Source organism: Microtus ochrogaster, chromosome 10 (assembly GCF_000317375.1).
Source record: "Microtus ochrogaster isolate Prairie Vole_2 chromosome 10, MicOch1.0, whole genome shotgun sequence".
NCBI classification, from domain to species: Eukaryota; Metazoa; Chordata; class Mammalia; order Rodentia; family Cricetidae; genus Microtus; species Microtus ochrogaster.
The window spans coordinates 26050204-26063106 of NC_022016.1; the positions used below are offsets into that span (position 1 = coordinate 26050204).

The following is a 12903-nucleotide window of genomic DNA, read 5'->3' on the forward strand; positions in this document are numbered from 1 at the left end:
TGTGTGTGTGTGTGTGTGTGTGTGTGTGTGTGTGAAGAAAGACTGGTGTTTAGGTAGGCCCCACGGTTTACGGTTTAGGATGTGCCCCAGGTACCAGCAGCATGAAAGCTCTTGGGGTTTTTCTGCTGTGTAGTAAGGGTCAAAGGTTATAGTTGTGGGATACGTGGTTCTCTGAATTTGTTTGGCCTTTTTTGACATTATTTATAAAATGATAAAAATAGCGGTGTCCTCTGTGATGACTAAAGACTGTATGCCACCTCTCAGTTTTGAGTATTGACTTGGCACTTTATGGTACCATTCTTGTTTTCCTGGTGAAATAAAAGTTCAATTCCTTTGCTGTGTTTTTCTGCCTCACCAAAGATTGGGAAGGTGAAATTATTTAAGTTACGTGTAAGTGTTGTATTTTGAAAACAATAAAATTCTTTTTAAATACCAAGTAATCCTGTTTGGTCATGTGAAAAATGACTGCCCCCTCCTCTCCTGTCTTCACAATGGCGGCCTAATGACTGAAGCAACGGGAAATGCACATCTTGTTGTCTGACTCTCCCTTTGGGCTTGTGGAATCAATTTACTTCTGCTGTGGTGTAGAATTGTTTTGGTTTTGCTCTATCAGTAACCATTGCTTAGGGAATTACAGAGATCACGGGACAGTCAGCTGAGTGGCTGAGGATTGTAGTTGTTTGAAGAAAAATGTAGCACGGATCCAGACCTGTTGCTAAGATTATGGATTTAGCCCACAATGCATTGCTAAAGTCTTCTCTGTAAATGCCCTGCTCCCTCTTCCCTTACCCTTGGGAAGACCGGGGATGTATTGATCTGGGGCTTAGAGTCCAATGCTAGGTTTAAAAATAACTTGGTAGGTAATATAGAATTAAGTCGTAAGTTAGGTTTTGTTCAGAGAGGTCATCTATTAGTGCTGGTTTGCTTGACTTGTTTTGAAGCTTATGCAGTAGCTGAACAAGATACTCTGAGATTTCCTAACATTCTGCTTGGTTTTTATGAACCAGTAAGACAGCCTCTTTATTCAGACAGTTCAAAATTACCTCTTACCTTTTCTCCTTCTTTTTACATCACTATTCATTTTAAGACCCATTTCAAAAGTCACTTCCCTTATTTCCTGTGTCCTTTTGAGTAACTCTGTCATTTGGAAACATTATATTAACTTGGAGTGTAATGTCCTACATACTTGATTTTTGTCCTTAAAGTACCAGAGCTCGGCGAGCAAATAGACAGAATTCAAGCACATTGTAGCGTGCTTCGACTGGGAGGCACAATGCCGCCTTTATGACACATCTGAAAACTTAGCTGGACAATAGTGAGGGTGCTGAAGAGGCTTTCCTCTCGACTGGAGACACATTTGCAGACGTATAGCATGTGTGGGGGAGCGCTCTAACGTGGGACTCTTGCAGATACTGTTCATGTTCAGCTGCCCTGTCATTCTCTTAGGGCTGTTATTCATTTCTCTCCCCATAATTGCATATCAGAAGGCACATGTAGAGCCCTCCATTTCCTTTTGAATAGCTGGTTATTGCTTTTAACCAGAAGCTTTTAGAATTTCAACTTCCCTCTTAATTAAAAGGAATTAACCCCCTGTAGGAAATAATCCATCTATTGGGTTGTGTTCCCACCAAAAATTTTGGGAGATGTGCCAATAGGTCTTGTGTTAAACTTCCACCTGTTTCTCTGTAGAGAGAACTTAAACTCCTGTCCACCTCTTTTTCTTTCTTTTCAGGGCAAGTCCTAGCTTTCTGGACAATTGTAATGTAGCTTGTCTAAAAGCTAACAGCCTGACTTGGCTTTCCTATTATATGCATGCAGGCTTTTAAAAACATCAAAACTGTTTGAGTTTATATAGTGAGAGAGCCCACAACCTCTAAACATAGACACTTCAAACTCTGTCTTTGAAATTTAAAAGAACATTGCTGATTTCACTCGGCAGTGGATGGACTCATTGACTGAAATCAGGGTATGTAGCAAACACATTTAAATTCTATTTTTTTTGTCTGCAGGGCAAGTATAGAAGAAGCCTGTATTGCTGTAGTGTTTGTGTGATAGGTGTTTTAAACACATTCGTGTTTTAAACAAGAGGCTAACCTCTGTTTTCTTTCTTTGGCATGTCCTAGAAGTCCTATTCTGGTGAGAACACGGCCAGCGCTATTGCGCGCTCTGCCGCCGCCACGGCTTTGTCTCTCCTTGTGCCGGTTTTCATTATCTCTTGCAAAGAGAAGGTTGAGGAAATCCTGAACATGCTGACTGCCAGGTTACCTGGGAAACCAAGTGCTGATGAATCTCAAGCCGTGCAAATCCACATGGGCCTTGCTTTGGGGATGTTTCTCTCGCGCTTGTGTGAAGAGAAACTAAGGTACAGTTGATTGAAGTATTGCTGTGTTTCCTCCTTGTGATTTAGGTGTCGGACTGTAGCATGCATGCAGGTTCCTAAACATTCCATCTGAGCAGTATGTGCTTGCTAAATTTCTGAGATGGTTGAGTTGATTGTTTATTCCCTTAGATGGGTGAATTCTTCTGCCTTAAAATACCATCATATGGATATTAATATACTTTGGGGGTTATTATTCAAGTAACTGTTTACTTGAAAAGCATGTCAGGCTAAGATAGAAGCCCTAAGTACGCCTTTTTAATTAATAGGCATAAACAAAAGCCTTAAAGTGCTGTAAGTGAAGAAAGACTTTTCCCCTGCCCCTTCATTGTTGACATCTCCATAAGTGGGAAGGAACAACGGGGAGTCTCATGTAGCAGAGGGGTACCAGGAGTCACTGAATCACTTGAGAACTGCATGTACCCAACTTTACAATGCTGCTTTTCTCCTCTGCCCTGGCTACACTTAATAATCTATATAGGCTCCTAATCTGTGCATATTATACTGGATGGTTTACTCAGTGTGATTTCTCATTTTTAGGCTGCTAGCATTATCAGTGAATGGATCAAATGGAATATGAAAGACTCGGGTGGAAAATTCCACTAAGCGTCGAGTTTTCCTACATATCAATTAATCTATTTTAGTTTTGTTCATACTTGGTTTTTCCCCTGTATTTTATATTAAACCATAAAATTTTATGCATCCAGGTTGATTGTAGTGTAGTCTAACATGAATGTTTGGTTACCATGAATATTTAATGGTAGTGACTTAGACTTCAGCCCCATCTTCCTGCACTGGAAATAGGATACAGGTAGAAACATCTAGCTATTGATGTTAGCTGTTCTCATACTTCCTGGTGGGTAGCAGTTAGTGGTCCAAAAGCAAACAATGGTGTTGGTGTGGATAAACTAGATGGTATCACACAATATCTATAGTGTTTGGAACTAGAGGTTAAGTTTCTGTTTGTAACTTTCAGACTTTGAACAAATGCTGTGTTTCTGTTTTGTTTTTGTTTTTTGTGTAGGGGGAGAATTTACTATTGCTTTGTCTGCAGAGGCTGTTCCTTTGTTCCTGGCCACCCAGACCCAAATAATCACGGAAAAACTATATTAATCTATATTAATTACAACACTGCTTGGCCTATTAGCTCAGGCTAACTCTTAACTAACTCCATCTTAAATTGACCCATTTCTATTAAAAATCTGTGTATTGCTACTGGACTGTGGCTTACGTGTACTGACATATTACTCCTTTGGCAGCTACATGCCGTCTTCCTTACTCCGTCTACTCTCTCTATATATTTCTCCCAGCCAGGCTATATTATGCCCTGCTATAGGCTGAAGCAGCTTGTTTATCAATGGTAATAAAATACATTCATACAGAGGGGAATCCCACATCAGTGCTTTTGGGAATGGATATTTCAAGCGAACATCTTTAGCTTCTGGAAACATCTGACAGAATGGAGTGACTGGCATAATATCTTTAAATGACAATGAAACATGCCCAGAATATTCACAGAGGTCCAGCTCTAGATACGAACAAGGAACCTGCCCTTTGCATGGCAATCAACTCTTTCATTCCGTGTGTGTCCAATAGAACATAGCGTGTTTTGCAAAGGCCTAAGACTTAAGTGATCTCCGCCTTTGCTGCTGCCTACAGATAGTGCGCTCCTCGCTGTCTGTGCTTAGGTCTTTCTCAGGATGTTTTCACTTCGATAACTGAGCCCTGCCTGGCAGCTCAGTTCTGGGTAACTCACTTCGTCCCATTCTGGCCGAGGCTCATTTCTTCATTAACTTGTGATACGGTTCTGCACTGACTTTACGACTGTCAGGCTTGCATTGGGGGTCTATCTCATTATACTGCCTGGAAAGCCCCAAGGTGATGCGCACACGTCCTCTTATCCCTCATTTCCGGGCTGCCTTCTACCCAATCTCTCTCACTTGATTTTGTAGCTGCAGAGAATCCTGGGAAAGGGTTCCAGGCAGCTCATCATGGCTGAGTCACTCAGAATACTAGTAGATTGTTTATTTGATTGTTTTGTTTTTTTAAGATACAGTCTCTCTATGCAGCCTTGCCCGTCCTGGAACTCAATATGTAGACCAGGCTGGCCTCGCAATCAGAGGTCTGCCTGTCTCTACCTTCTAGAGGATGAGATTAAAGGTGTGTGCTACCATGCCTGGCCCTGAGTACCTGTAGATTCTAACTTTGCTCAACAGCATCTTTTTCTTGGGACCTGTGTCTTGATAGTGTAGTCACCAACATGGAATTATCCCTGGTTCCACTGGCTTGTTTCTTTTAGGGCAGAGAATTCAGAAATAGTTACCTTTTTCTACCGGTAGGTGTTTTACTCAGTAGTCACATTCACTGTTACCTTTCCAGACCATCTTTTGTTTTTTCCTAAAACCAAGGCTATGGGGTGGGAAAGATGGCCCCGTGGTGACGAGTGCTTACTTCTTTTCCAAAGGACCTGAGTTTGGTACCCAGTACCTTGTTGGGTGGTGGCTCACAACTACCTGGAAGCCCAGCTCCAGGGCCTTTGGTTTGTAAGAGAGCCTGTACTCCTATGTGCATGGCACTCTACACAGGCACCATACACAGACACAAGTGAGAAACAAAACGAAGTTCAGGAATATAATTTAGGATGGGGACTGGGGAGATAACTCAGCGGTGAAGAGCACTGATGCCAGCTCCCACAGGGCCGCTCACAAACATCTCTAAGGCCAGACCCAGGCCTTCCGATGCCTTGTTCTGGCTTCCTTGGGCACCAGGCACGCACATGATACACAGACAAACATGTGGGCAAAATATTCATGAACAACATAAAATAAAAATAATTTCAAATAAAGGTAAGTATCAGGAAAGCTGTGGTCTTGAAATGGGTAGTAATATCAAGTACCCATAAGAGAACATGCCCGCACTTCATTGTTCTCAGGGTAGATTCTTCCTCCTGCAAGAGAGAGACTCACCACAGTCAGTCTGGCTTATGATTCTCCTAAATATGAATTCCAAACTAGGACTTATTGAGGAGGTACATTACACCAAGCTTGTTGCCTCTGCCATAACCTGTAAAGCAGGGGTTCTCAACTTTCCTAACACTCCAACCCTTGAATACAGTTCCTCATGCTGCTGTGACCCCAACCATAACATCATTTTGTGCTACTTCATAGCTGTAATTTTGCTACTGTTATGAATTGTAATGTAAATATCTGATGCAGGATATCTGATGTGTGGCCCCACGGGGCTCACGACCCACAGGCAGAGTAATAAAACGTGAGTGAGGAAGTCCGCAGCTTTACCAGAAGAAAGAGCCAGAGTGCCTGCTTAAGTTTTCTCTTACTATCCAGCCTTAGTTCTCACTAAGACCATTATATAAACGAGTTGTTATACAGAAGCAGAAATATGTAGGTCTAGGGAACTTTCCCCTTAAAAATATATAATTAAAGGGTTTAAGGAGAACTGACAACCCATTCAACTGAGACATGAAATCACAAGCTGTGTCCCTAGTAAGAGAGATTTGGGGTGATTGATAACTGTATCCATAGTTTCATTACATTTTCTACCAAAGTATCACTTTACATTCTTAGAAAATTGAGATTTTGTTCTTCAATGTTTTAAAATTTAAATACAAAGTGTAAAATCGAAAGAACTTTTTAGGCCTTATTGTTTGTCATTTGTTTCTCACATATTTTAGAAGTCACCTGCTCGCACTTCCTGCTTCCTCAGTTAATATTATTTCCTTCTTGGGTCTCTGAGGAAGCTGAAGACTAGATAGTTATAGCTTGCCTTGTTTACCAGACTCAAAAAAGAAATTCAATAAGAAATGTAAAGTATAAAAGGTTGAGAGACATAAAAAGATAATTTTGAACTGGTAATGCAAATTAGACTAGAAAGTGAATAGTACAACACTTTGGACTCACCAAGATAGGATAGATAATGGAGTATTTCCTCTGAATTTGTCAAGTGCAAATGGACTGGACATTGTTGCTTATTGCCGGTATAAGTTGTATATACTTATTATACTTATTGTATACAGGTTTTCTTATACTAGTTATAGCCTTCTTTTTTAAAATTTCAGAGAAAAAGGGGAAACGTAGTTATATTTTGTTTAACAAATAAAATTTGCCTGAAGATCAGAGTACAGAGCTAACTCTGTGAGTTCAAGGCCACCCTGGGCTATACAAGAGTCCAGAACTTGGGATCACAGGCCTTTAACCCCAGCACTAGGGAGGGGAAGACAGGAGTGATTTGACTGGGTAGGGAGAGGAATATAAGGCTGAAGGAGACAGCAGCTCAGACAGTCTGAGGTTTGATGGAGTCTGGAGATGCAGTGTGAGGACAGGCCTCTTTCTTCGGTTTGAGCACTGGTAGAGGTAAAAGAACTCTCTGGTGGCCGGCCGCTCTGCTTCTCTGATCTCCAGCATCAGCCCCTGGTATCTGGCTCTAGGTTTTTATTATTAAAACCTACTAGAATTTGTACTACACTCTTCAAAAACCTAATTACTGAATATTTTTTCTTAGTTTCCCTGTCTACAAATAAGCATATATGAGCGACCAATATTGTTATTATCTTTTTATATATAAAGAAGTGCTGATGTTTCCAGTAGATATTGACAAAAAAAGACTTTCTTTGTAACACTTTGGCTTTTTTATTAACATTTATTTATTTGTGTATCGTGTGTGTGTGGGGAGGGGGGGACGTGTATGCTGTTAAACATCAGAGGACACCCTGTGGGCATCATGGGACTCCTTCCACAATGTTAGCTCTGGGGATTAAAGTCAGATCAGCAGGCTCTGTGATGTGTTAGACCAGCATTGTACCTGCTGAGCCTTTGTTTGCTGCAGGTACTGGGGATCACTTCCGGAGTCTGTGCACTCTGGGCGAGCACTCTGCCACTGAGCCTCACACTCCCAGACATGTCATGCACTGTGAACAGTTGAGTGGTTATTAATAATCCATCATTCCTGTCTCCTTATCTAGTGACATGTCTGGCCAGCAGATGAACCTTCTTCTGATAAAGTCCTTGGATGCCCTGGAAAACTGCTGTTTTGACCCCAGCCTTGAACACAAGTACGTTGGTTCCCTTCATAACCGGTGCTCAGAGTGCTTGCTACTTGCAGCAAGCCTTGAGTGCCATGGTGAAGTGTTTGCAGGATCTGATCATGAGTTCCTTTGCAGAGTGTTCAGTAACAGTTGGAAAGAATCTTTCATTGAAAACTTCTTTGTTCTAAAACCCTATCATCGGTGGGCGTTTTGCTTAAATGCAGAGCAGCGAGTGCTGTTGTGTAACTTTGATCCTGTTACCGAACATCAGTGTTGTTTTGTACTTGTACGTGAGGCATGGATCTGGTGGCCAGGTAACCTCACTTAGCCTTTTTTCAAAATTTGCTGAAATTATTTGAATATGAGTGGGCAAAGAGAGCTTCTGATGGTTTGAATTTATTTGTAAAGCCCTGGGTGGAGGAACCAATGGAAAAGACCATTGATTATATCAGGCTCCACAATCTGTTTTAACAGGAATGGGTCTTCCTCCTACCCCCATTTGAACCTTATGCCTTTTCAGTGTTTTTTCTTGAATACGAAATACCTTAAATTTCATGGTTTTATTCTAATATTGAAAGATAACAAAAAATGAAAGTAATCATAAAAGAAAAATAATGTAAAAACTGCCAGGTGGTAGTGGCACATGCCACTTGGGAGGCAGAGACAGGAGTTGAAGGGCAGCCTGGTCTACAAAGCGAGTTCCAGGATAGTGAGGACTGTTACACAGAGAAACCCTGTCTTGAAAAACAAACAAACAGAATAAGAACTGTCTAACTTACTGTTACAGATCTACTCTCTAATCGATTTCCATGGCTTGTATGGGTGAATAAGATGGATTGATTAGGCTATGTGGAATATTATTAACAATAACGTTTACTCTTTTGATTTCTGTGTTTTGGAATCTCAGGTTTGAATCCTGTGGGGCATTATTTCTAGAGATCACAATAGATTAGAAGTAACAGTTCACCCCTTTCTGTTGTGCTTCTGTACCTTCCAGCTTCTTAGGCTCAGAATAACAAAGAGTAGCTAAAGTAGAGATGCAGCCATATAAAGGAAAGGTTATGGAGGATTTTTATCACAAAAAAAGTTAATCTCTGTAGTAGGTGGCAGTGATGAGATCTTGTCTGTATGTAGGGTAAGAGTGAATAGAAACCTGACAGTTCATCAAGTCCTTCAGGATCTTGTGACATCTTTAATGTGTGGTGTGAATACGGGAATGGAGTCTGATGGCACCTTTGGTGTCTTCTGAATATGGAAAATTAGTAGCGAGAGGAATAAGAAGGTGGTTATTATTTGGATCAAATGACAGGTTGAGATTTTGAGTCTAATATATGCATCACTATTATTGTCTTCGTAGCCTCCAGGTAAGAAACCCACCCCTGTCCTTTCCTTCCTTCCTTCCGTGTCCTGCCAGGGCACTCACTGTCGCCATGGTCAGGATGTTAGAATGTTGTGGGAAAGCCTGCAGTTCAAACACTGCAAGGTCTTAGACAACTGGAGCAATGGAGAACATCTCACATACGGTTCCCATTCATTTCCAGGGAAGTTTTTAAGGTGGAATAGGTGTTTATTTACTTAAAGGTGTCATGTCTAAGTATATTTAACCTTACCTTTTAGTTTTGTGATTGGTAAGGTTCTCATTTCCTCATCCTTCTCTTCACTCTTGATTCTTATCTTCATATTGAAGAGCGGTGTTTGAGAGTGTGCTTGGACAGGGGATCAGTCTGTCAGAGGAATGAAGAACAGGAACACCTCCTCATTGGGTCCATCAAAGCCCAGTGAAAGGTCCAGACTTCCAAACAGCCTTCCCCTTCCTATTCAAACTTCAGTATTCCTACCGTTAGTGGAGCTCAGTATTTCCTCATTTTGGGGCCTGGGTGAAGTTCTTTCTTCGTTTCAGGTTTTTCTGGAACTTGTTAATCCTCTGCATTTTCATATCCGTATCCTGGGTACTTAAATCCTAAACCCTAATTGCAACAGAGAGAGAACTATAGACAGGCCTTTTCTTCAGTTTTCTCTATAAAGAAAGACTCTGAGCTGACACCTTTTCATAGTCACATGCTTTATAGGTGGCACAATTAAGGAATGGGCCTAGGACCATTTTTCTTTGTCTTGTGTAGTATAGTGTGGAGAACACAGTTCCATGGGAAGAAAGCATCATTATTTATTATTATTATTATTATTCACAAGCATCATTGACATGCAGATGTTACCCACTATTACTTGGCCCAGGCTTTATTGCCTGGCATATAGCATATTCCTTTGTCTAAAGAAATTGCCAGAGTTTAGGGTAATCCCCCCCCCCCCACCAGGGAGATAATGAATAAGGGCAACCCCCACCCCCATGGAGATAGTGAGACCATTGCTGAGACATGGTTAGTAGATGAACCAGGAGTGTGCTACCTCGAGTGATAGAATTCTACCAGAACACATTCACCAATGAGTCAATGGGTGAGTCCCTGCTGAGTGAACACCTGGGCCGGATGTCTGGTCCTATCGCTAGCTTTTGCTGCCACCTAGTGGCACTATTTTTGCCATTGCAGTTCTGACAGCCCTAATTGTGGTCATGTTATTCATCAATGACCTGAGCTTTGGTTAATTACTATTGAGCTGTTACAAATACAATAACATTTAAATTGTGCTTTGTAAAGGGCAAAGTGATATACAAATGTTAACTGTTATTAGAACTAATTATTGTGTGGCTTGTACCTGGTCTGCAGGATTGCTAACAATAAGCTAGGCAATTCAAGATTCATCTGTGGTTATTTTAGACAAGTACTATTGTTATATCTCAGGTGATATGACGGCACGAACATCAGAATGGGGCATTCTTTTATGATTTATCTTGGCGATATTTCCCTTTCTTCCCCCGAGACAGGGCTTCTCTGTGTAGCTCTAGCTGCCCCAGAACTTACTCTGTAGACCAGGCTGCCCTTGCACTCACAATGATCCACCTGCCTCTACCTCTCTGAGTGCTGGAATTAAAAGCGTGCACCACTATCACCAAGCGATGGTAATCTTTTAATATACTGTGATATGATATCCAATAAGTGTGTGTGTGTGTGTGTGTGTGTGTGTGAGAGAGAGAGAGAGAGAGAGAGAGAGAGAGAGAGAGAGAGAGAGCATGCGCGCACACATATGCATGCACCCAATCCAAGCATGCCCAGGAGGCCCTGGGAGTGTTCATTGCATTTTAGGCTAGGCCCTCACACTGCACTTGAAGCCTACTGTTTTTGCTGGAATGGTTTGCCAACAATTTCCTAGGGTCTGTTTGTCTCTTCCTGCTGAAGTTACAAGCTCACGTGACCCTGTCCAGCTTTGAGTCAGTCTTAAACACTGGGCCATTTCTCCAGCCTTATGTAGAGCCTTGGAGTTAAAGGGTTTTTTATACATTTTTAGGATTCCTATAGCATATTTATGCTAGTAATTCCAAAAGCACAGCGGAATATCTAATGATATCATTTGCTTTGATTTTAGCTGTTGGGGGCAGCAACCCTAAACTCCTTTTTGTTTTCAGTGGGCAGAATACACGTAGGCTACCTCTGCCCGAGGCATTTGTGGTTTAGAGCTGGCAGACATATCCAGAAGATTCTAGACTAAGCTAAGTAGGTGGAAATGGTGAGCTAATCATTTGAGTAATTTTTAAGACTTAGGACTTTTTAAGATGTGGGAAGATTTTAAATGAAATGAATAAAGCCTTAGGAATATTTTCTGGGTGCATACTATAAATTGGGGGAAGAAACAAGGAAATCTTTTAAAAGGTCAGTGGGTTATTTTGGTTCAATCTTGAACTAAAATTCAAGATATGAGCTACAGATATCTAACTTATTAAGAATATTCAGCATACGTATATTGACATGCACACACAGAGTTAGATTGTATATTCATTTGATGTGACAGACAGTTAATGTTGCATGCCTGAATGGAGTTGTAACCATGCCTTAGAATGCTGGCCTAAAAAGTCACATGTCCCTTTTAAACCTTTATGCCTGTGTCCTTTGAGGTGTTGAAGAAAAGCTTCAGCCCAGGGCACCTTGAAAAGCGGACTCCACAAAATGGCTTGTTTATTTAGAACAATAAGCCCCAGTTTTATTTGAGCTTTGAGAGAAATAATCTGTCCATGCAAATATAATATCCGTCTTTCTTCGCTTAGTTTGGCAAGAAACAGAAATTGTGTTTTCCTGATTGGAAATTTTATGTAATATGTTCAGTTTTACATCCAATTAAACAAAAGCATCAGGAATTGTGCATATATGCCCCCCTTTTTCTGTAGGTATTCTGTATACCCAATACTCATAAAACTCCCGTGGCCAATTCCTTAGCATTCATCACGTTCTGTATCAGTCCTTCCGTGCACCCAGCTGAAGACCACAGACTGAGGATACTATATTGGGGGGAAAAGAAGATAGCCACTGTCAAAGAACTCTGGAATTCGAGAAGAAACAGTCCCCCAAATAATCCCTTTTTGTAATTTATAACTAAAATTGTAGAGTACAATTTAATACAGGGGCTATGGGAGAGTTTTAAGGAGATTTCCTGCTGGGATTCCAAGGAAGAACCATTTGAAATCTGAAGGATAAGTAGCAATTACATAGTTAAAGGGAGAGCAAGGTCAAGTTTGTCAAAATATGAATCAAATTGTGTCTAATTATAGCTCTGTTTAATTCTGTCTCGGTTTCACGTATGTCAATATGGAAGCATAGCTAAAATCCTCCCTGTAGGTTCTAATGAAAACAAAAGCTTTAAATCCATACTAATCAAGAGTAGCCTTCCTTAAGAAATGCAGTCCTGGGGTGCTGGGGCGCTAGGTGTCAGTTTTAGCTGGTGGGAAATGCATTCATTAGCTGCTGAGCTCCTGTGAGCTGGAGCAGCACATCCTGCCTGTCTGGATGTGGGCTGAGTCAGTTTCTCCACACAAGACTCCCTTGTGTTGCTTATTATGCAACAGAAACTAGAAAAACAGTAAAAGTTATCTCCTTGTGGGTGTCATCATAACATCCCGCAGGGCCCAAGAGGGGCCTTAGACATGGCAGATGGAATTGAAGGCTGGGGCTTCTCTCTTCTGCAAGCTTCCTGTGTAATCTTGAGCACATCTCTAAGGCCATCTCACCCTCCAGGTGTCTGCTCTCAGGTGTGGACACTGTTGGCACAGAGTTGTTGGGGGTATGAAGCTAGAGTGTTCATAGCAAGGTTCTTGATGCCAGCCAAAGGCATAGGTGTCATTAATGAGAAAAAATGCTTTCCGTGTGGATATTGGAGAAAAGCCCAGGAAGCCTGCTTTAGCTCTGTATATCATGACGAGGGGGATGTCAAACAAGCACCAGCATGTTTTCTGAAATGCTGGTATTACCTCCAGTTGAAAAGCAACAGGAATGAAAAAACTTTAGAAAGGAAAATATGGCCACAGGTGCACTGTATTATACTGACTTGAAGTTTCTTGATAATAATTCTTTTCTTTAAATGGTATGTGTCCTTTCAGGGCACT

General features: G+C 41.3%; 1 protein-coding gene across 3 annotated transcripts in view; it reads left to right on the plus strand.

Moving 5' to 3' along the window:
* The window catches only part of Focad (focadhesin), a 290677-nt gene that overhangs the window by 235625 nt on the left and 42149 nt on the right, over positions 1-12903 (plus strand). For all 3 annotated transcript variants that reach the window (XM_005352710.3, XM_026781891.1, XM_026781889.1), the window contains exons 27-28: positions 2124-2362; positions 7356-7445. In XM_005352710.3, the coding sequence (XP_005352767.1) occupies positions 2124-2362; positions 7356-7445 (329 nt within the window). The remainder of the gene's footprint in view (positions 1-2123; positions 2363-7355; positions 7446-12903) is intronic.